The sequence below is a fragment of the Solanum verrucosum genome, unplaced genomic scaffold, assembly GCF_900185275.1.
Source record: "Solanum verrucosum unplaced genomic scaffold, falcon-dt-bn FXZP01000147.1, whole genome shotgun sequence".
Lineage (NCBI taxonomy): Eukaryota > Viridiplantae > Streptophyta > Magnoliopsida > Solanales > Solanaceae > Solanum > Solanum verrucosum.
The window spans coordinates 811522-836356 of record NW_026020343.1 but is presented as its reverse complement, the minus strand read 5'-3'; the positions used below and the strand labels follow the sequence as shown (position 1 = coordinate 836356).

The following is a 24835-nucleotide window of genomic DNA, read 5'->3' as shown; positions in this document are numbered from 1 at the left end:
TTTGATATTTAAAATTGGGGATGAATAATTTGATTTTAAGCTTGTCACGTGGTCATCCATCAAAATTACAAAAAGATTTATTTCAAAATATAATAAAAGGGACATATTTAGACTGAAAATATAACCAAAAAATATATTTAAACTAAAAATATAATGAAGGTATATAAACTTTATTTGTTTTTAATAATATAGAAGTATATGTATTTCATCCTTGTCCTTAAAAAAATTTGGATATATGTAAGTTAAATAGGAGGATGGAAGATGGAATATTTTAGTGTTTTAGTGGGGAAGAAAAGAAAAGAAAACGAGGATAATAGCGCAGAAAATGAAAATGAGATGGCATCAGAGGTATGAAAGTTGAAATGTAAAAAGAGCTGTATTCTCAGTAAGGAAAGAAATGGAAGTTTAGCGATCCGACATTGACAAAACCCTATTTGCTGCAGAATTCCCATGATCTCACCTGATTTGGGAAGGTAAACGATAGAATAATGATAAATAGTACCGTTGATGACAACGGCCACGCCCAAATTCCTGATCAGCAGCAACATCACTGCCACTGTTGCCAATTTCATAGTCAAAATCAGCACAAGCCCGTACCCGTACCCAAGTGCCTACCAAAGCGCATAATTTTGGTTCGTCACGGCGAGAGCGAAGGTAATAAAGACGACGCTATGTACACCGTCACCCCCGATTATAGGATCCCTCTAACTCCCAAGGGAATTGATCAAGCCAAGGATGCTGGCTCTCGCATTTTTGACATCGTTTCTGATAATGGCTCTGAGGATAACTGGAAGGTCTACTTCTACGTTTCTCCATACGTGAGAGCACGTTCCACCCTACGGGAGATAGGCAGGGCTTTTTCCAGACGGAGAGTTCTTGGCGTCAGGGAAGAATGCCGAATTAGAGAACAAGATTTTGGTAATTTTCAAGTGGCCGACCGCATGAAAGTCATCAAACAGACTCGCGAGAGATTTGGCCGCTTCTTTTATCGATTTCCTGAGGGAGAATCAGCAGCTGATGTTTATGACAGAGTTTCCAGTAAGATCATTTTCTCTCTACCTACTTCATTCTTCTCTCCACCAATATATCACTATCAACTTACGATTTACCTTATATTACGAGATAGGGATGCCCCGATAGACCCCGACTAAAATAATGCCTGCCAAGCAGTCTGAATAAAAGGGATACAGATATGGTAGCAATAACAACAACAAACAAATCAATGCGAAATGGGGAGTGTTACTCAACAAACAGGGGATAGAACACTAACAAAAGCAAGATAATGTGATAAAATCAGACTACAAAAAACACTAGTAAAAGTCAAAATCGAAAAACACAAAACTACATGAAAGTTCTAATACTACTGATAAGAAGAAAGGTCACCAAGCCTATTTAGCAGAGAAACGATAGAACCCTCAACTACCAACTAACATTCCATCCTAATTCGTGACCTCAAAACTCTCCTATCTATGGTCATGTCCTCGGTAAAATCAAGTTGTATCATGTCATGTCTAATCACTTTCCCTCAATACTTTCTCGGCCTACCTCTACCACTCCTGACGTCCGCCAATGCCAACCGCTCACACCTCCTCACTAGGCATCTACACTTATTCTCTTTACATGTCCAAATAATCTCAATTTCGCTTCCCTCATGTGGTCCAGCATGGAGGCCCTCCTACCTGTCCATGATATCTTTTTTCCTAATCTTGTCTCTCATATTATGTCCACACATCTACCCCAATATTCTCATCTCTGTGACTTTCATCTTGTGAACATGAGATTTCTTAACTGGCCAACACTTCCGCCCCATACAACATGGTTGGTCTAACCACCACTCTGTTCAGAAGATGAAGTCGATCTAACTTATATACACTCATTGTAAAAAGTACTTTTACCTAATCTCTGTATTTTTTTCATGGCAAGTTATTTACCAAATTAGATTTAGTTTAGAGAGGTTGTCAAACAAAAGGATTTACTCTAGAGAGTTACAAATATTTAGTTGTGCTTGCATGGATAACTTGCTACATATTCAAACAAGACCCTTAAAATAGATAAAAACAATGAAGTAACTAACAATACGAGACCAGGTATTAATGGAATCATCTTTAACTAATGCCAATGTCAGGGCACAAAACAAAATATAACCCCAATTGTTTATTGTAGTTGTATGATGTCATGTTCATAGTTACGAAAAAATTGTATTTTGGTTTCTAATACACATTAGATCAAGTTTGGCTTAAGATTTATCGCCACTATGCTTCATTGAGATTCAACTCAGATAGAGAAATTTAAATTTGGAGCGACTCTATTTAAGAATTACTGCATATCATGTGGAACTTTCTTTGTGATAGTCTAAGACAGTAAGTAGATCGATATGTTTGGGTGCAATTCTTTTTGTTTTGAATCCAATCTGTACCTAGCCAGCAAATCCAGAAGTAGTGAGTGGGAGGAAATGCTAGGTTTGTTGGACATGAAAAGTAACCCCAACAGCTCATGCATTAAGGAATCTAAGATGTTTTGAAGGAAAAAGCAACCCAATCCAGAAGATAAAGCTAAGTTGTATTTTGCTTTTTCATTTTTGGTATAAAACAAGAGTATATAGAAGACATTAAGTCTCTATTGCAAGTTTAAGAGTCGCTATAGAGAAGTAGATTTTTCTCATACTCTCTATAATTGTGGCTTTCATAGCTATGATCTAATACAAGTTGTTGCCATTTCAAACAAATAAAATAAACAAATTGATGTAATTAAGCAAATTGGACTGCGTTAGCATGTGTTTGGCATGCTAGGGTTAAGATAGAATTGAGATTTCTTGCCGAACTATTAGTTTAAGTCATTAAGCATGTAAATTACTTCAAGTAAATAAGCAGGTGGGTGGTCTGTTTCTAACATGCATGAGTAATGATAATGTCAAATTCTTGGATCACTTATTTTTGACATGTCTACGTTAGTAGAAAATGTTGCCAGCCGTTTTTCAGCTAACCACCTCCTAATTGCTTAACATGTTTCTCAGTTTTGGTCAACTTCCTGACAATATCTTGACAAGTTCAAATAGGAAGATTCAGTATCGACTATCTTACTCAACTAATGGACCTGTTGGGTAATGTTCTATTATACATTCTAGAACATTAGATAATGGAAAAAACTGAAGTGTAGATGCCATGTTTGAATATTCATGATAATGGGAACATGATCACAATTCTATCCATTTTCATGATCACAAGTTTTCTGATGCTAAAGTAATACATCACTTATAGCTAACACCACCTATGTAGCATGAAAGGAGGAGATGGCTTATGGAGACAAATTAATCTGTACAGCCCTTCCCCTTCCCCTGCGTAAACGCGGGATGCTTTGTGCACCAGGTGGCCCCTTGCCCTTCCCCCCTAATAATTCCATTAAGTTTAGACCTAAAACATCATCATGTACGGCATTCACAATTATCATTGGAGTTAATGGTTGCTAGCATATCTATTTACGGCCAAAATAACCTTGTCCTTGTCTTACAGTTGTGTATATATTTTATCTCAAACTTTTTCTTGTGATTGAAAGCACACCCATTCCTTAAAAATTGCCTCCATTAGATGGCTAATGTCATCCAAGATACTAGATATTGTTAACCAGGAGTGCTGTTGTTCATGAAATGTGTCCTGCCTTCCTGAGATGTAAAACTCAATCTATAATCTGGCCCTTCCTGCCTATGACCAGGATGCATACTCAGAATTCATGCTCATTCTAAACTAAGAATTCGATAGCAGCATGGCTTACGTCTTTTATATGCCTTTGTAAACATTAGTCTTCACTTGTAAGAAAATTAGTCTTCATGCTAAATAATATTTTTTTCTGATTCCATTATGGTATAAAGTTGTTTTAGACTTGCTTTTGCAGAATAAAACTCTGCCTTTTGTGAAGCATATTGTGTTATACGTGAGAAACTAGAAGTCTCAAGAATAGTGGTAATGTCAATAACTTACAAAATGGTACTAAATTGGTATCATGTGTTTAATGGTGCTGAAGAATATATGAGTGTTCATGGTGTATGGAATAACATAACATCATTATGTCATGTTACACATTTATATCATACACGCTACCATAAGTTGTATGTACCTAGAAAGATTCCTTCTACTCTGGTGATAAATACGTGACCTCTCAGTTATTACCAGAAACAAAGTGCAACATCTTGTTCAATACACTTTAAGGACTTGCTCCAACGCACTTCCATTTCAAGATAAAGAGATTAAGAATTTGCTTATTGGTGTTAGATATAAGAGCATATTCCAAATTGAGTGCAATTTTAGTGTATGGACTTTTGGTTGTATTTTTCTCAATTGTGTTTGTTGAAAACTTTTTTGATGTAGGTTTTCTTGAATCTCTTTGGAGGGACATTGATATGAACAGGCTCCATCATGACCCTAATGACGATTTGAATCTTGTGATTATATCTCATGGTCTAGCTAGTCGTGTCTTTCTGATGAAATGGTTCAAGTGGACAGTTGAGCAATTTGAGTATCTAAGCAATTTAGGAAATTGTGGATTTCGAGTTATACAATTAGGGCTTGGTGGTGAATATAGCTTAGCAGTCCACCATACTGAAGAAGAGATGCTGGAATGGGGACTATCCCCTGAAATGATTTCAGACCAAAAATGGCGAGCGCATGCTAGCAGGAGTTCATGGAAGGACAAATGCTCTTGGTACCTTGATGCTTTCTTTGACCATTTAGCTAATTCAGATGAGGATGATTATGATGAAGTGAAATCAGACTTTTCTGACTAGTTTAGTGATGTTTTTGGTGCATTACTTGCATTGTGTAGTTTGATGAGTAATGAATTTGGCTATTGACGGTGGTAGTTATAGATCCATTCAGACTTTTATGTAGTACTCCACTTTTGGGGGTTCAAAGCATTTGATTTTGTTGCATTCAATACCAAAAATATGGTGGCTCACGAGTAAGACCACTAAAACATATGTTTAGGCGTCCTAGAGTCGAAAACTCTTAAAACTTTGTTATTATTATATAATTATTCATTAATATGTTTATAGATTTGTATACGAAAAGTCAGTATCGTATGTCTTATTGTACAACTTGAGAAATGTTTTTTCAATATAATAAAATGTTAGTCATTTGTTACAATACAATCAAACATCTTATTGATAAAGATTTAAGTAGTTTAATTGAAAGTTCTAAGATATTTACACTGTTATTTAATTAAAAATTAACAAAATGATTTTTTAATTTTTTTCATTTCTAATGTCATTGATTATATAAGGAACGAATGAACTTTATTGAACTTAATTAACCCAACTTGTTATAGACTCTGTTTTTTTTTTGTTTGGGACTTTTGCTATCCTTATAGATGGTCCTTAAAACGTTTTGGAAGACAGTTTTGAAAGATTTTCAAAAGAAGGATGCAAAGGAGGCACAAAGCACAAACAGAGGCTAAGTTCTCTAGGATTTACTTCTCTATCTATGTAGTTAGTTTATTTCTTGTTCGTACATTGAATTCTAACTTGTGTAATAAGATTGTGAGAAAATAAAAGTTCTATTTCTAGAGTTACAACTATAGTATGAAAATCATATTCTAGTTATCAATTGTTATTGCAGATTCTATCATATATGTATTGTTCTCTTAATCTTATACCTGACTGTTAATTTGTTGCGTAGTCACTAATAGGATAAACGGATAATTTGTGGTAGAACTTGACACAAAAAAACTGGTAATAGAATGTAGGTTAAGGGAAGTAGGGGTTCATTTGCGGATAGATTAGCAGCTACGTCAGAAGTGTGGCTAGTTTGACCTGCTCGGATCAAGTACAAGAATATATAAATGCATTCAAAGCGGTTTACTAAATCCCTACTCAACGATGTAGATGTGAGGCAAATCAAGGTAGGTGATTATACAACTCGAAATACTATGACAATTTTATCAATATTGTGATTCATAATTTGGTAGATATTATAAAACATGCTTAACAGTGAAATTATATATGATGGAATTACGCAAATGCCATAAACCTAGGTTTTATCTTCTAAATTTGGATCATGATGATACCTACTATAATTGTCTAGTAGTCAAGCTAAAACTCAAGACAAAGAAAGGAACAACACTACACATTAGGGGTGTGCAAAAACCGATTTAACCAATAAACTGAATCGAAAAAAACACTATTGGTTTATTGATATTGGGTTATTGGGCTAACGGTTTTTAAACGGTTTTGCAAACTTTTTTATTGGGTTATTGGTTCGGTTTCCGGTTTTATAATTTTTGTTAATGGTTAAACCGATAACCCAATAAGACTATACTAAATTTACTAGTCTTATTGTTAATGGTTAAACGATTGTTACTTTCACACTTTTTCCTTTGAATGTGTCTAGTGTCTAAACTTGCAAGAAAAATGATTGTTACTTTTATGATTATTACTTTCATGCCAAATGCTGGAAAAATCATATGGTTTATTTGAAAATTTTCTTATTGTGTATATAATATATATGAGTATTTTCTTATTGGTTAAACCGAAAATCGAACCGTTAAGTACCATAAGCCGATTAACCAAAAACCGATAAGAAATATGTTATTGTTTGGTTATCGGTTTGAAGTATTTACAAATCGAAAATCGATAAATCGAACCAATAACACCTAAAACCGAACTGAACCGACCGATGCGCACCCCTACAGTAAACATACAATAAGAAATACTATAGATAACTAAGCGCAAGCAACAATAAGTTGCAAATGGGCCCGCATAATATATACAAAATCATACATAAAATAGGGAGATAAGTCATATGTAGTCCCTTAAAGTTGTCTGCACATTTCATTTAGACACCTTAATCTAGCCTTGTACCTATTAAACACTTAAATCTTAACTAATTTATACTTATTTAACACAAAATGATAATCAATAAAAAAAAACAATAATGTGTGCATCTCAATCGCATATACATAGCAAATGGACTAATGAGATAACGACACGTGGCAATTGGATTTTTTTTTTTTTAAATCTATTTAAATAATACAAAACAATTTTTAAGAAAATATAATTTTATATTTGAATTAACCCACCCCCACCCCCTTCTTCTTCTTCTTTTCCCCTTTCCACTGGGTCGCCTGTGTGCCTCAACCCCTCAACCATCAGTAAATCATTGCCTACGGTCTTCTTCGTCGCACCTTGTTTCTCTTTCCATTGGGCCATTGCGCCTCAAACGCCGATAAACCATAACATCCACCCGTTTCTTTTTCTCTATCGAATCCTACCCCTAAAACCGACATCGATAATACACCATTGCTGTCCATCTAAGTTAACCCCTCATTTATCTTTCGTTCTAATAGAATCAAAACATTCCATCAATTCTCTTCATCTTCTTTCCATTAGTGAACATTTATCACAATAATAAGAAAATAATAGACGTTTTTCGAAAAAAATAATCAATTGCTTCGCTGGAAAACCATTTTCATCTTAAACAATGGAGTTTCGCCGGAATATTATTTTCATCGGAAACAATAGAGCTTCACCAAAATATTTGAGACTTTAATCTGATCTACATAAAATAAAATTAAAAAAAACGAAAAAGCAGTAGACAAATTAAAGAGGGTGAGGGAGAGGTGGAGGGGGTGGGGTGTGTAAAGAGACATGGAATAGTTGCAGACGAAGATGAGAAAGACGTTCCTTCCTTTTTTTTCTTTTTTTATATTAATTATTATTATTTAATAATTTAGCTATATAAGTTGGAAAGAAAAAGAAAAAGATATTATTTCTAATTGTTTTCACGCGTTTTAGGAGAGTGAACTACACTTTTTTTGCCATGTCAGCATTTTGTGTCTAATAGGAATCACTTTTGAACATATAAAGTGTTCAATAGGTACATAGCTAAATTGAGGTGTCTAAGTGAAATATGCGAACAACTTTAAGAGTCACATATGACTTAAGCCTAAAATAGGGAAAATGGTCAAAATGCCCTTAAACTATGTGAAATGAACAAAAATGTCCTTCGTTTATAGTTTGACTCAAAAATGCCCTTGTCGTCAATATTTTGGTTTCAAAAATACCCTTGCAGTCAATACTTTTGTTCATAAATGCCCCTATAGTTACTAAATGGATAAAAAATGTTCATTTCTGAATAAATATTTTTTTTTTCTTTATAAACATATCTTCTTCCTAGTTAAAATATTATTAAAGAATATTTCTTATTTTTTTTTCTTTTAAAATCACTTTAATTTTAACAAATAAAAATATAGGAAATAGTTTTTTCTTCTTAATTTCATTTTATCAGTTAAAATAGATTAACTTCATGTACCCTTTCGATAAATGATATATGTCATATATATAAGATCATAGTATATCCATCATTAATTTATATTTATATAACGATAAAAAATAATTATATTAAAATAAGAAATATTTTCAGTTTTATTCTAAATTGAAGTAAGATAAACATTTGCTAATTTAAAAATATTTTATTAGAAAAAGAATGTGTTAAAAGAAATAAATAATATATTTATTTGGAAAATGAGCATTTTTGACCCATTGAATAACAACAAGGGCATATTTGGACCAAAATATTGACGACGAGGTCATTTTTGGACCAAACTACAAACGGAAGACATTTTTGTTCCTTTCGCATAGTTTAAGGGAATTTTTTTTACCATTTTCCCTTTAAAATATATAGAATGGGTCTAAAAGAGACCGAGAAAGATGAAATATAAACTTAGGAACCAATTCCAGACATGGTGTCACTAATACAAAAGCATCTAAAGTACAAGATTAGAGTTATACAAAACATGATTGTCTACAAAATACAAAATACAAAATATAGACAAAATATATTGAAGGAAAAGAAGCAAGCCTCCGGATGGCAAGAGCTCACCACAGTCTGGACAACAGAAGCACCTCGAACGAGTGAAGATCAACAAGGATGACTCATACTATAAGCATTGCATCAAAAAAGTGCAGAAGTGTAATATGAATATCAAAACATGGGGTACTTAGTAGGCATCATAGGCTGATCAAGCTCAAAAGACATTATTATAAATATAAGAAGCATGATATTATTAACACTATAAATAAAAAAACACAAGAAAAATCATACTTGTGGTTTAGGTTCATAAGGGACCTCTAGCACTAAGTCGAGTTCAACCGTTCCTACCGGCTAAGTTTTTCACATTAATTCATGCAAGAGTTAACTTCAAACAATCAAATCTTTTAGAATATAACAAATTAGGTGGCTTATGCACTATCAAATTAAAGATATATAAGTCGTTTTTTCCAACTCCGCCAAGTTTGCATCAATCTGAGTTTGGAGTAAAATGTTATGACAGTAGAGTTTTCAGAGCCTAATTTTAACGAGTCACATTTATGGATATTAAATTGAAGTATGGACCATAAATGGGGCTCGTACAATCGAATTTTAAAAACTAAATTCTTGGCATGATTTTCATAGATCCAACTACGGGTCATTAATTTAACTACGGGCCATAATTTGGGCCCGTAGAATAAAGACGTCAAACTTATTTTTTGTCTGATTTTCATAGATACAAGATCAAATTACAAGACGTAATTTGTCACGATCCGATTTCTCAGGTCACGATGACACCTAGTACATCCCACTAGTAGGTAAGTCTAACCATTAGCCCGAAGCCATAAGCAACGAGCTACCAAGCGGAAGCCAACAAGAAGCAAAAAATTTATATCAAGCAAAGAAAGAATAATCAAAAGAAAATAATATAGGAACCATCCCAAGACCTGACATCAGTCAGTAGTTGAATGTCTAATCCAAAATAAGAGTACAATGCTTCTACAAATGTAAGATAAAGTATTTTTACAAAATTTAATGAAAAAAATAATTAAATTGATTGAGTAAATTTCTAAGTGAAATATAAATAGTTGGTGACTTTCTAAGTGAAACATCAATAGTTGAGTGACTTTTGAGTTATAAAACAAAGTTGAGCGACTTTCTAAGTGAACAACTCAAAGTTGAGTGACTTTTTAAGTGAACTATTCAAAGTTGAGTGACCATTTGATATATTAACTCGCCATTCACTCTTAAGATGAACTTATTAAGATCAGTTTTGGTGGTTGAGGCGGCTTTTTGGAGGTAGTAACTTTTGGGTCTTTCCTCTGGGATGTTGAGCGCTAGCTTTTGGGGCGAAGGAGAAGAAACAAGAATTAAAGAAAATATTCCCTCCTCCAAATCGTAAGGGGCAAAAAGGAAAGAAAAAAAATGGTGGAACCCCCGTTGTTTGAGTATTCAGACTCCGATTCAGATTTTGTAAGTAAAAAAAATAAAAATTACAAAGATCTTTTTTTGGTATGAACCAATGTGTATGAAAATGGTATAGATATTGACAAAAAACTTGAATGCATTTAGTATACTATTTATATAACAAAACACAATTACTAGTTACAATTGTTTTGAAATTGATATTTTTTTGGTATGAACAAATTTTTACTTTTGGTATGAAATTGATATAAATATTGGCAAAAAAACTTATATGCACTTCGTATACTATTTATATAACAAAACACAATTATTTTGAAATTAGTATTCTTATTGTATGGTATGAACCAGTGTTTACTTTTAGTATAAAATTGGTATAGATTTATGTAGAACAATGGTATGAAATTGGTATATTGTTAAACAATTTCATCTACCACCATGCTTTATTTAATATTAATAAAAAAAATCTTCCATCACAGTATAAAACGAAAATGAATATGAAACAAAGAATATCGTGAGAGAAGTCAGTGACGATTACTAATTTTAGTCATGATAGAGAAAGAGACGACTATTGATAAAAACGAAATCTATTTTGATAGACAATTAACAACTGAGAGAAAATGTGAGTAACTGTTTTGAGCTAAACAAGGAAAATAAATATTCTTTTTGTTGTGGTTCTCCTTATTTTATGTCTATTATTAATTATCATTACTATTATTAATTTGTCTGTTAATTTTTATATTCCAATTTTTTTTAAATTTTTTTATTTAATAAATGCTATAGCCCGTAATTGTTTTACGTTAAAACTTAAAACATAAAGAATAATGTCATAACTATAATATTTAGTCTTATATATGTCAATTATAAAATTTACACTATGTAAACTAAAGATGATCAAGTTAACTAACTGGAAATTAAATAGATAAATAAGAACTAAAATATATAAGGCATGTACTCATTATACCTGAGATAGAATCTAGAGCTTCGTACTGATAACGTGTTATAAAATAAGTTTTAATGCTAAAATGACAAGAAAGATGAATGAGAAAATAGTACGTGTAGTATTTTAATTTCACTTGTTCTTTCTTCTCACTTTGTTACAAGAAGAGCCTTATATACTTCGGCACACATGAATATCTATTTGTCATGTATGTACATTGTGCACCAAGTATGTCATATGGTTAGCTAGTATACAATACTTAACATATTATGCGTATATTTATATCTTACAACACTTAACATATTGTGTGTATATTTATCTTATAACACATAATATATTGTGTGTATGTTTATCTTACAACACATAATATATTATGTGTGTATTTATCTTACGACATAAAATATATTATTGTGGACATCCATTTTACAACCAAAAAAAACATAATAGTAGAATCCTAATCCAATATAAGTTTCTTTATAAAATAATTGTTTGAATTTTTTTTTTGTTGAATTACATTTTTTTTTATCCTCCCTAGGAACTCCCACCCCTTTTGCTCCCTTGGTGTCTCGAACTCGCAACCTTCGGCTTGGAAGTGTGCTTACCATTCGAGTAACTCCCTCTCGTCGTTGTTGAATTACATTTATTCGTATTTATCAAGATTTTTAATGAGTATATAACAATAAAAATTTCAGACTTGTTGGTCGAATATTAACTTCGATTTTTTTTATGACTTCCAGACTTTATAATGTTGAGTTTTACATGAATGACCATGATCAATGCTTTGAAGGTAATAGCGACAAAAATATAAGGATATGATTTAATTGTTAAAAATGATTTATAATCAATTTAACTATTAATAATAAGGAATTATATGTCGCTTCAACAATTAAAATTATAAAGAATAAAACTTATTTCAATTTGAATTGAAAATAGATTTTAAATTATAATAAAATAAATTACCCAAAGAATATTAGAATTTATTATTTCTTTTTCTACTTTATTAAAAAAATATATGTGACAGACGAGTTGGTTATTAGGAGATTTAACTTTTTAGAAAGAAAGTGAAAAAGTTAACTTTCAAGATTAAAAAAAATAGATTCATCTAATATTATATAGTAAAAAAGTTAGTAAAAGAACACTTAGTCAAATAGCAAATTATTAAAATGTCATGTGGTAACATAACAATTAAAAATAACAAATAATATAATAGTAATAATATACAAAAACATAATATAAGTAAACTTTGCACTTTAGAAATATAAAAGAATAAGATTTATTCAAATTTAGGATAATGAAAATCATATTATGTAAATGATATCATATGGTTGAAACTTATATAAACAGAAATATATTGAAAGTTATCGAACAATGAATGAATGAACAAATAGTATACATTTTTGAAAAAAGAAATATTTTCATTTAATTTCAAAATACAGAAAAAAAACTTTATTGTCATTGGAGTTAGAAAATTATTTTAAATTAAAAAATGATAAGTACTAGGAGAGGTAAACTTACTTGCATTCTTAAAATAATACTCTATAAATATAATTAAAATTTTGAATATAACTATTTTAAATAGGAAAAAACTGAAAAATGACTCTTGCATTTTTTTTGGGTCAAAATGTAACGTAAAAACATTAAATGAAGGGTTTTTAACTACTTCAACTTTTAATTTTTATACCACTATTTGTACGCACGTGTTTGCGCAGATAATTTAAAATGTCATTATATTTTAAAATAAAAATAATTTATAAAATTTATTATTCACTTGTTAATTTTTTAAAAAAATTTGTTAGAATAATACATCATTACTATTTATATATCATATAAACTTAATGTTTTAGTATACAACTTCATTTATTTTAATATTATTCTAATAAAATCAGACTTAAAAAAATAATGTGCTAACTAATATATTTGATTTTTTTTTTAATTCATACAATATGCAACTATAACTATATAAAATCTAGGGTTTCGAGCGTTCTTCGAGCTTCGTCGATTTCGCCAAATAACTTTGTTCTTCCAGGTATGTAAGGCAATCATAGTGTTGGACGTATTCATCCTCACACCCTACATCTACTTTTAAATCAGTAAAAAAATTAATCTAGGGTTCTAATGAGTGGTAGGTTTGCACTAATTTAAGGTCCATTTAGCTCAATATTTAGTGTCCTCAATGTCTATTTTATCATTTTCTAATAGAATATTGATGATTTGCAGTTATGAAGACAATTGATCAAGGCAAAGACTGATGTTTAAAAGAATAGCCAAAAATGCAAAAAAAAGTGAAAAGTAAACATTGTTGATCGCCTAGCATGAAGGGTGAATCACCTACTAAGCATAACCTCTCCCAATTTGACAGTGCAAGGCACTTGCTGCTACCAAGGAAGGTCTGCGAACTCCAATAGAAAAGGCAATGCGCCTAGTGAAAACGGCAGACTTGACAATCATGGCCCAAATTTACAATATGCAAGGAAAAGATTTAAAGATCGAACGGCGAACTAAGGTGGTATTCAGTGATTCGCCAAATGTGAAAGGTTGACTCAATTGAGCTTGCGAACTGAGGTTCAAACACCTGAAACCTAGAGCATTACAAGACGAGCTGAGGAGCAAAGGGCAGTCCACCGAGCCAATTCGACAAGCCCGACTAATGTCACTGAATTAATCAATAATTGGATTTTTGGGCAAAATTTTAGGAAAGTATAATTATCCCAAATAATAGAGTTTAGAGGAGAGTTCAAAAATAGATCGAGAGATCGATTGAGTCTCAACAGAGAGAAAACTTTACCTTTGAAGAACATTCCTCTAGCTTTTGGGGTTTTACAACTTTGTACTTGAATTTGACAATTTAAAGTTGAATCCAAAGTGATTTTGCTCTTTATTACTTGATTTCAAGTCAGCCATTTACTTGATTTCATGTCACCCATGATTGATTTGATGAAAGGTATAATCTCTTTACCTTTTGTGATGGTTGGCTAAAACCCAAGATCTAGGCGTGCTCTAATGGGGTTGAGTGTTGATTTAATATAGTGAGTATTGTGCTATGCTCTAATTTTATGTTTTTCATACATAAATTTGGTCTAATTAACATAGGGTTAACTAATGGGCTAAGGTTGCAAACTTAATTTCTACTTCCGATCTCCAGTTAATGCTCGAAATATATTAATTGGAGTGAGTAATTAGTTCAATACTAGATATTTAAGTTTGATGTCTATGGCTTGCTTGAAAGAGAGGTTATGGGTCAGATCTATTTGCCCTATTCTTGAAAGAGAGGATAGAGTAACGTATCAAGTTGTTTTGGACTGGCATATATATGAGACCGAAAGGAGATTTTATGCATAGATGCTTTGAGATCGAAAGATGATTAGCGTTAACGAAGATGACTTATCCTATTCATGAATGTTCATCACTATAGAGCAATACAATTACCCTTATGTGAGATTGACTTCCAATCCTTGCACCCCTAGATTACTTATTAACTCTTAATTTCGTTTAATATCTAGCTTAATTTCAATAATTGATAACCAAAGATTTCTATTAAGAGGGTGTTTGGATTGACTTAAAAATTGGTCAAACTTACTTTTAAGTCAGTTTTTGACTTCTGAAAGTGTTTGACAAATATAAAAAAAATAACTTAAAATAAGTTAGGAAATATTTGGCAAGGTAAAAAATGACTTAAAATAAGTTAAAAACAAAAGTAGGTCTCTCCATACTTATATTTTTTGACTTAAAAGTCATTTCAGTTTGACTTTATATTTTTGACTTAAAAGCTACTTTTATTAAGCCATTCCAAACGGGCTCTAAGTTGGTTGTTTCATCCACTCAATTGTTCTTAATATTACAAATGAGCTGATTTAAAATCCATATTTCTTGATGAGGAATCCTTTACGATACACCATTCCATGTGGGATTCGACCCCGACTCTTTATTGGGTTTTTTACTGACAATGATCGCTAACTCTTTTAATTAGTTTTGGAGGGTGATTTGAGCGTTATCAAAAATGGTGTCGCTGCTGGGGAGTTGTAGTTGAGAATTCTAATTGAGAAGTTAGATTTATAGTTGGTTTAAATGTAATAGAGTTGTTGTTTGGTTTTGTTGTTGGCGAATTTGTAGGTTGACAAGATGAGTGACCATGGAAGTGAAAATGATAGTCACTATGCTCAGAATGACAATGTGGATGATTTGAATGACATGCACATTAATGTTGTTCAGACCACAGAGCAATCTGAATCCCTCATACAACTGAGAGAGTTGTGTTTTATATCACACGAACTATGATACAATTGCTCCATATGAAAGAAATATTTGGGATTTGGCTCACGAAGATCCCCATGAACACCTTAGGAATTTCAAGGAGGTATGTGGACCTTTTGTGTTAAAAAATATCTCTCAAGAATTCATGACGTTGAGGTTATTCTTGTTCTCTTTAACAGGAGAGGCTACAAAGTGGTTGGCAGGGTTGCCAAATGATTCAATTACTTCATATGAAAAGCTCACTTATGCATTCTTTGAGAGGTTCTTTCCACCCTCAAAGATGGTTGAACTTTGTTACCAAATTCAGAATTTTAAGATCATAGGAGGGGAGCCATTACATGAGGCATGACTGAGGTTCAAAAGGCTACTCTTACAATGTTCAACGCATGGTGTCCCAGAAAATTTATTGTTGCAATACTTCTATTTCAGCCTTGACTTAGTAAATAAGAGTGTGGCTGATCACTTATTCCATGGTGGTTTGATGAGACATCCATATGAGGTGCTGTTTTGTTTCTTGATGATATGACTAAGGTTAACCGAGCATGGCACACTAGAGAGGACTGCATGCCTACTCTTCAAGTGAGTCTATCTAAGGAAAAAATCAAGAGGGACCGTGAAAGAGATGAAAACATGGCCAAAATAATGACCCAAATTGATTTGTTATCCAAACATGTCATGGGAGGTGGAACCAATTCAGTTAATGCAGTTGGAACCAATAGTGGGCAGTCCCTGGATGACGCCAAATTTGAGGCATTATATAATGAAGAAATTCAATTCTTGAGAAATCAAGTGGGGGTTCCCACACCAATTATCAACGACAAGGTGGGAACCAAGATTGGAACAAGGATAAAGATGGTGACTAGAAAGATTGGTGGGCTAGACCATGGAGAGATAGGGAGATGGAAAAAGATAGGTACATGCCTCCCCATGATCCCACACCCAAAATAACCAAGTGGGTCAGAAGAAGGTCGTACTAAATACATGCTTGCAAAGATCTACAACAAGGTTGAAAGGTCCGATAAGGTGTTGAAGGGATTGAAAAATGACTTCTCCACTCTATCACAGACGGTGAATTCTCCCTCAGTTTCCATCAAGCAGCTTGAGACCCAAATGGATCAAATTTCTACTCATCTAAAAGGGGACTTTGCCTAGTGATACCATCCCGAACCCCAAGAATGAATGTTGAGTTTGAGGACAATGTCGTGTCACGACGTTAAATAAGGCGCTTCTTGGGAAGCAACTCAAGTCCTTACTTTTGTTTTTATTGCTTTTGAATAACCTGCATTGTAAGTGTAGGTGGAGAAGAGGTTGAAAGATAGACAAGTGAAAATTGGGGTGAGACTAGAACCAACACGGTAATGCGCCGAAGGCATTAAGTGAACTAATTCTTGTCCGCCTTTTGAGATAAAATTGGTGAAAAAGTGCATTGTCAAGATCGGCGAACAAAGCTCCAAAGGATGATACACCAAAGTGTACTAATCAGACTCCCCGGGTCCGCCGAATCAGTGTTGACACTCAATTTTGACCCTCCACAATGTGCATTAATTATCAAATTTCTTCAATTTCAAATAATTTCAAACAATTTTCTTTAAAAATCCATATATATATATATATATATATATATATATATATATTCAAGCTTATTTTTTGTTATTTTTAGTAAGAATTTTTATATTTATATATAGATTTATGTACGGCTTTCAAGTCTTATAAATATTTTGAAAATAGACTCAAAATAATGTTTTACTTAATTCATATATTTTTTTCCCTAGATTAATTATATTTTTTTATTAATGTCGCAATTAATGTTTATTTTTGATGATTAGCTAATTATTTTACTTTGTTAAATTTAGAATCTCGTACAATTAATTATGTACTTAATTTGTCTCTAATATATTTCATCAAACTTGACTTATCGATGAAAATTACCGAAAGGACCTGGTCCCTTAAAATATTAATTCTAATTGCACCTTTCCTTTTATTTCAGACCAAAAGCCAAAAATCTCATAATCCAGGCCTATTATTCTGATACACCCAACCCCCATGCGCCTCTCTTACCTCTCAGAAAGAATGCACAAGAGAACTCCACGCGCCCCTCTCTTCTCCTTCAACAAAAAATTCTCCAAACCAACCCCTTTCCCTGCACGAAAATTCCCCAACATCTGCCGGATTTTGAGCTTGATCATTTTACCTTTCATCCATACCCTTTCCTTTCAATTTCTATGAAAAAGCAGACTCCAGCCATGTGCAATATGCCTATGTATGTTAATGTTTGTTTGATTTCAAATAAGAGAGGTATCAATGTTGCCCGCTTATGATTATACTGCCAGTGATTATTTGACTTAGTTGTTAGTTTAGTCGAGAGGGAAAGATTTGTTTGAAGTCTGGAAATAGTTGGAGAACAATTCATAATCTCCTTTCTCCCGTGACCATTTTTTTAGGGAAAAAGGACAAATACACCCCGCACTATCGTAAATGGTATGCTTCGTCATACTTTTGGGACATTGGTGCCCCTGCCGTCCAAAAACTAGAGCATACATGCCCTTCACTCTAACAGAAGACTAAATAGGGACACGTGACACAATCTTATCCGTCGATAAATATCAGATCGGTGGATAAGATTATGACACGTGTATCTCCGTTAGTATAAAGGGTATATATGCTCTAGTTTTTGGACGGCAGGGACACCAATGTCCCATAAGTATGACAAAGAGTATTTGTATACCATTTGCGATAGTTCGGGGTATATTTGTCCTTTTTCCCTTTTTTTATTATCATATGATACTTGTTTGAATTTCATATTCAGCATAGTTAGATTTATTACTCTTGCGGCTAATTTCTACATCCAGTTGAAGCTGAAACACTCTTCTTTCCATTCATTTGATTATGGTCCTGTTTGTTGTTTCTGATTTAAATTTGATAAATTATGTGGTCATCCGTTTTAAATGTGTAACCTTCTAAAAGTTGTTATGTAGTTGCATTTGATGGTTCATGTTAACTTTAAGTTGTTGCTTCTTCTAAAATAAGCCTTAAGTCGCAGTTCCTGTCTTGTTTGGTCCAGAAATGATCTTCGAGCTTTAACTTTTCAACGTGTTAAACTGATGTTATTTGGTTTAAGTTTATTCATTTTTCACATGTTGCAGTGAAGCTGAGCTTGTTTAAGTTTTAAACTTAATATTTCTAATAGTAAATTTCTCTTTGTTACAAAATCATAGTTGTATAATAAATATAGATAATATAGATGATTTTCTAGGATCTGAATATCTAGTTACCATAGTTAGATTGCTCTGAATATCTAGTTGTCATAGTTATATTGCTCTTTACATGTAATTATATCATTGTACTCTTTGAGGAATAAACACATTATTCTCCATATCTTGTCTCAATTACATGGTATCAGAGCCCCTAGGGCTCAGTTCTTATGCTCCAAAATTACGCAGCCTTTCTGATTGTTTAAGAAAAGGACTTGACAATTTGGGTCACCCAATATTAGGGTGGCCGTGAGTGAGTCACACGCTGCTACTCCACCTCTCCGCTTTCATGCTCCGTTGCCATGGTAGGATTGATCACAACCTGCTCGTCGCCTCAACATTTTTAGTCAAAAATTGGTGTACGTTGTTCAAAATATTCAAATTTTGAATAGATTTGACATCATTCAGGTTTTATCTTTCTCGATTTGTTATTCCCTATTTATAGGTATTCTTTGTTGCTGGAGATCTGGTTTGTTTTATTTGAGCAGTTATAATAATTTGGTTGTGGGAGTAGAATATTTTGACCTATTTAGTTTGTTTGGTTCAAATTTGGTTGATCGTGAAATAAATACTTTTGTTTGAGTGATTTGTAATATTTGGCAGCCACAGTGGGACAGCTGAAACATTCTTTGTTTGAGTTGTTGTATATGTGGTCCCTGCTCCCATTTCTCCTTCAAATTCTAGAAAGTTTTGTTGGATTGCTTCAGTTGGTGTGAATTTTGCTCTAATTACGTTTTCAGATCTATTATTTTGGGAAAAGTGATTGATTACAACAATCAAAGATCTCAAGTTGTTGCTTTTGTTTACCAAAATGAATCCACTTCAGTTAATACCTTTGTTGAGGCAGATAAAATATGTCTTCTCATCTCTCTAAATAAATGGTGATCGATTCAGGTGCGACAAATCATATGACGGGTAATCCTAATATTTTTTCTAGCTTTTAATCACATAAAGCACCCTCTCTGGTTACTGTAGCTGATGGATCAACTTGTAATAGTGTTGGATTTGGGATTGTTAAACCAACCTCCTCCATTACACTGTCATCTATATTAAGTCTACCAAAATTGGTCTTTAATTTGATTTCTGTCAGTAAACTTTCCAGGGACCTTAATTGTTAATCTCATTTTTTCCCGATCCGAGATCTTAAGACAAATCAGGCTATTGGTAAAGGACATATTTCTGATGATCTCTACATTCTTGATGAATAGGAGCCTCAATTGGTTGCCTGCTCTACTATCATGTCTCCATTTGAAGCACATTGTTGATTGGGTCATCCTTCTCTGCCTCTGTTGAAGAAGTTATGTCCTCAGTTTCAAAATATTTCTACATTGGAGTGTGAGTCATGCAGATTTGCAAAACATCATCGCATCTTATTACATCCAAGGGTTAATAAGTGAGTTGAGTCGGCATTTGAGTTAGTTCATTCTGATATTTGGGGACCATGTCCTGTGGTTTCTAAAACAGGACACATGTATTTTGTCAATTTTTTGGATGATTTCTCTCGAATGACTTGGATTTATTTTATGAAGAGTCGCTCTGAAGTGTTTACTCAATTTTGTGCCTTTTATGCTGAAGTGAAAACTCAATTCAATGTTTTGATACATATTCTAAGAAGTGATAACGCAAAAGAATACATGTCAGAATTGTTTGGATCGTATATGAGACAACAAGGTATTCTCCACCACTTTTCATGTGTTGATACACCCTCTCAAAATGGAGTTGCTGAGAGGAAGAATAGGCATCTACTTGAGACAACTCGGGCACTATTGTTTCAAATGAAGATCCCTAAACAGTTTTGGGCAGATGCGGTCTCTACGACATGTTTTCTGATTAATCGCTTGCCATCTACTGTGTTTGTCAGTAATACACCTTATAATGTTCTTTTTCCAAATAAGTCACTATTTCTGGTGGAACCTAAGGTATTTGGAAGCACATGTTATATTCGAGATGTTCGGCCATCTGTTACTAAGTTAGATCCCAAGGCTTTGAAGTGTGTTTTTCTATGCTATTCTCGTCTTCAGAAAAGGTATCGGTGTTATTGTACTGAAACTGGCAGATATCTTACGTCAAATGATGTGGTACTTTCAGAGACTACACCATTTTTTTATGCACCTCCCATTTCTACAAGTCAGGTGGAGGAAGATGAGTGGTTAGTATATCAAGTCACTCGTGTTGTGATAGAACAATCAGGTGTTGTTCCTTCATCTCCCAGTTCTTTTGTTGATCATGACCCAACTATTCTACCTTTAGTACCTTCTCCATCCACGGTAACAAGACCACCAGTTGTTCAAGTCTACTCAAGGAGGAGAGAGAATGATGATACTTGTCATGCACAAGTTCTGCCGCCTGATCCTCCAGAAAATCTTGACCTTTCTATTAAGCATAATGTGATGTTTTTTTTTGTTCAAACTAGAGCGATTTAACCTCTTTTCCTTTGTTGTTTTGGGTCACATCTCGTGTAGTCTAAAACATGGTTTGGTTCTGGTTCAAGTTCAGGTTTCAGATTGTAGTATGTCTCCAGTTCATGCTTATTAAATTTTGTGTTCATCGAAACTTGATTATTGTACTCTTGGAGTTTTTGAAAGTTTGAAACTAAGTCTTTCTTCATTTCATTTGAAAACACTTATGTTACGACTACTTTGAGTATTATTTTGAATGTGAATCAGTCTCTTATGTACGTTTTTTAAAAGTGTGTCTTGTTGCAAATCTTGACTTAGGAATAATCTACTGATTTATTGCCTTATTCACTTTGTAATTAAGTCTTCATGCAAGATTTCATCATGGGTATGCATGAATGCTTCTCATTTTTACAAACACATTTTTCGTTTGCTTCTCCATACAGTAGGGTACTAATTAACTTAGTCCCTTAAAATATTATCATTTGTTTTCCTCAAATTGAATTTGGATCAATAAGATTTTTATATAATTTTATCTTTTGATACATGTGTTATCAATCCGAGTCCACTTTGGACTCCATCCTCGCATTTCGTTGAGTTGAGATACATTTTCGAGTTGACCTCCATCAAGTCGTTTGAAAGGGAAGCTCATATTTGGATTGAGAGTCCATCTTATAGTAAGACATCAATAGGAGCAACTTTGACAAGAAATAATGGGCCAAAGTCCATTAGCAACTGAAGTAGATTGAAGAAAAGCTTGGCTTGAAGCCTGAAGCTTTTAAATGATAGAGCAGAACGTGTGCCAAAGGCGCCTGCGTACACTAACCTTTTTTGGCATTCTAAATATGTTATTATGTTATTAACTCATTACTCACATTTCAAATATTATTTAACTTAGATGAATCCTCGGGAAACTTTTATTTCACTATTTCGTTCTCGTTTACTTTAAGTATTCAAATTCTCAAAACATATTTTGAAGTTAGACAACTTAATCTTCGAGACTAACTTAAGAATTATTCATCTTCTTTCATTGTTAGTGTTTAGCTTTCAAAATCCATGTTTAAGTGATTGTGTTAATTATTTAACTCAAAAACTTGGAACTTGGATAAATATGTTAAATTAGAAATATTATAAGGCTTTACCTTTGTAATTATTTTATCATTATATATATATATATATATATTCATTTTCAACAAACCTCTTTTTAATAAATAAGCTTAAAGATTTTTTACAAGTATTCCTTTTTTTAAATTAGTCAAGCTTTTTAAAATCCGTCGGTCAACCGCGTGTTAGAGGATCTTAAAATGTGGTTAAAACCTTCCTTAGATGATTGCTTAAACCCTTACCTGAACTCTGGTTTATCAACAGTTCTATTTCAAAATTCATTTTTAAATGGGTTTCTAAATTTTCCTCAAATTAAATGGCGACTCTATTAATTATTATTTTCAAAATTAATGAATAGTCAAGTTATGGAACATTTTAACATACATTAAAAATGGGTCGTAACAATCAACCTTCAGGTTTGGTAATTGTTCAGGCATGTTCGGCAAGCTTAAGCTCCAGATGGCGATACACTGAACGTGTTCGGCGATGTTCGTGATTGCACCTAACGGACCTGACATAAAAAGGCCCAGAGTTGTTTTAAATTAATAAATCAAAATCCTTTGAAATTTTGGAGAATTTTCGATTCCCCTCGCTTATATTGTGCATTTTGTGTGATTGTGTGCCTCGCGTAAGTGTATTGAAAGTGCTAGGAGTGCATTTTCTTGGAGTTCGAGTTAACCCAACCTTGATTCCTCAATTTCCTGCTTATATTTTTGCATTAAGGTTGGTGTTTCGACTTCTTGTTGATAATTTTGAGTTTAGATTGCATATAGGGTGTGGGCTTGAGCCCTTTCACTTAGATAAAGTGTTAAATTTTGTTGAGTAGCATCATATTGTTGAATTTAAACGGTATCCATGTGATTTTGACTGTGAATGCCCATATAAATTGTGAATCGTTATTGTGTTGGTTGGAATGCTGAATTGAGTTGATATACTTGTTGGGTTTGTGCTTAATTGAATGTGAGTGAAGTCTGAGTAGCTCAATGTTGACCCATTGCATATGTTTGCCCAATGATAGACATGGTGACTACTTTCTTAAGGGAAAATGTCAATTAGTGCAATACTTAATAGTAAATGGGGGAAATCTGAGTACCCATGGGTTATAAAAGCATATATGTGGATTGTAATTGTTGGGGGGGGGGGGGGGGGTGAGGGACTCGTATTTGTTGTGCATGTTGGATTTGGATGTGAATTTTAGGCACTGGTCTGAAACTTCATATTCGGTGAGCTTGTCTCAGCCCACCAAGGAACTAAGGTAAATCGCCGAGTAAGACCTAGCTCGTCTTCCTTAATTAGCATGTGCATGGCCTTGGGTATTGTTCTATTTGGTGGACTTGTCTTAGTGCGGAACCCATTTGGGCATATCACCGAGTGGAAGAGGACATCACCTTTGATGCCTGTGTCTTTCCTTTTTGCACTATCAGTTTTGGCGGACTTGTCTTAGCTTGCTGAAAGCAGCTCAGCGAATCACCGAGTTGGCATTGACTCCGCCTTCTGTGCCTGAGGTTGTGAGGTTGCTTCAGATGTGGATGCTGAGGACGAGGAGACTGATGAGGAGGGGTTGAAAGAGGACGAGCAAGGGATTGTTGAGACCTTGACAGGGATGCAAGAGACTGAGGAGGCCATTGATACGCCCAAATTACACCTCCCTAAAGAAGTATAAACGGTTGTTGTCAAATAAAGAACCTAACTTGAGGTTAGGGTCGATCCCACGAGGAATATGGTCTAGACTTAGGCTAATTTATGGTTAATTCTACTTTTAGTCAGATTATTTCCGTAAAAAAAGGGAATTCATAAACAAAGTAATTGTTGATTGATTTGTAGTAACAAGTAACAAGTAAGCAAAATTCACAGTTTGTAATATCAATATGAGATGAAACTAGGGCATACGTGTTCCCCATAAGTTCTTAACGTAGCAATCCTAATAATAGTAACTCTTTCCTAGTGTTAACATGCAAAGTCGGTAAGTTAAGTATCTTCTAAGTGATTGGTTGTCAGAGTAGGAAATTTCACCACGCAACTTGGTCGGTCTACGGGTGTGTTTTTACTAACCCTTACCCTTGACCCCAGATTAGCCCTCACGGTAGGTGGGTCAGGCTATTAGATAGCAGATTATCACGCTAAACCTTTGTTGTTTAATCCTTTTCTCATTCATTACTTCCTTGGTCGAGCAACTAGGAATGAGGCGAGTTCTAACATTGTGCACTGTTAAAAATCATTCCAAACGAAGGGACTAACAATACATGCATAAACACTAGTCTAGAAATACTTAATTATTAGTTTTATATTGTTAATTACTCATGGTTCCCACAACCCTAGTTGTGGATTTAGTTATACATGCTTGAATTGTCACAATTCATATTAGGGTTTACAATATAAATCATGAACTCACAATTAGAATAGATGGAATCCAGAATCTTGAATTGAAGAACAAATGTAAATTGCATAAACCAAACTTTAAGAATTAAATGCTGAAAATGTTCTCAAAATAATTCCCAAAGCCAAAAACAAAGTTTCACAAAAAGTCTAACAGCCAAAAAACGAAAAATACAACTAATATTTATAGAAAATAAATCCTAAACCAAGTAGGAATAGGAAGCCTAAGGAAATTTGGTCTTGGCAGTGTCATCCACAACTGGTCACCTATGGCTCGTCCCACAAACGAGGGCTCGTAGA

The 24835-nt window shown here is 33.4% G+C and overlaps 2 protein-coding genes across 2 annotated transcripts in view; both read left to right on the top strand.

Annotated features, from left to right (window-relative positions):
* LOC125837352 (uncharacterized) overlaps window positions 1–24835 on the top strand; it is a 293499-nt gene that overhangs the window by 151039 nt on the left and 117625 nt on the right. The window lies entirely within an intron of this gene.
* LOC125837373 (phosphoglycerate mutase-like protein AT74) lies at window positions 279–5030 on the top strand. The gene is made up of 2 exons (XM_049516507.1): window positions 279–1038; window positions 4362–5030. Exons 1-2 carry the CDS (start codon window positions 489–491, stop codon window positions 4775–4777), a joined length of 966 nt encoding a protein of 321 aa, XP_049372464.1. The 5' UTR covers window positions 279–488; the 3' UTR covers window positions 4778–5030.

Coding starts and splice junctions, on each gene's coding strand:
- LOC125837373 (XM_049516507.1), top strand. CDS start 489: ATGATAAATAGTACCGTTGATGACAACGGCCACGCCCAAATTCCTGAT. Junction 1,039..4,361: donor TGTTTATGACAGAGTTTCCA/GTAAGATCATTT, acceptor TTTTTGATGTAG/GTTTTCTTGAATCTCTTTGG.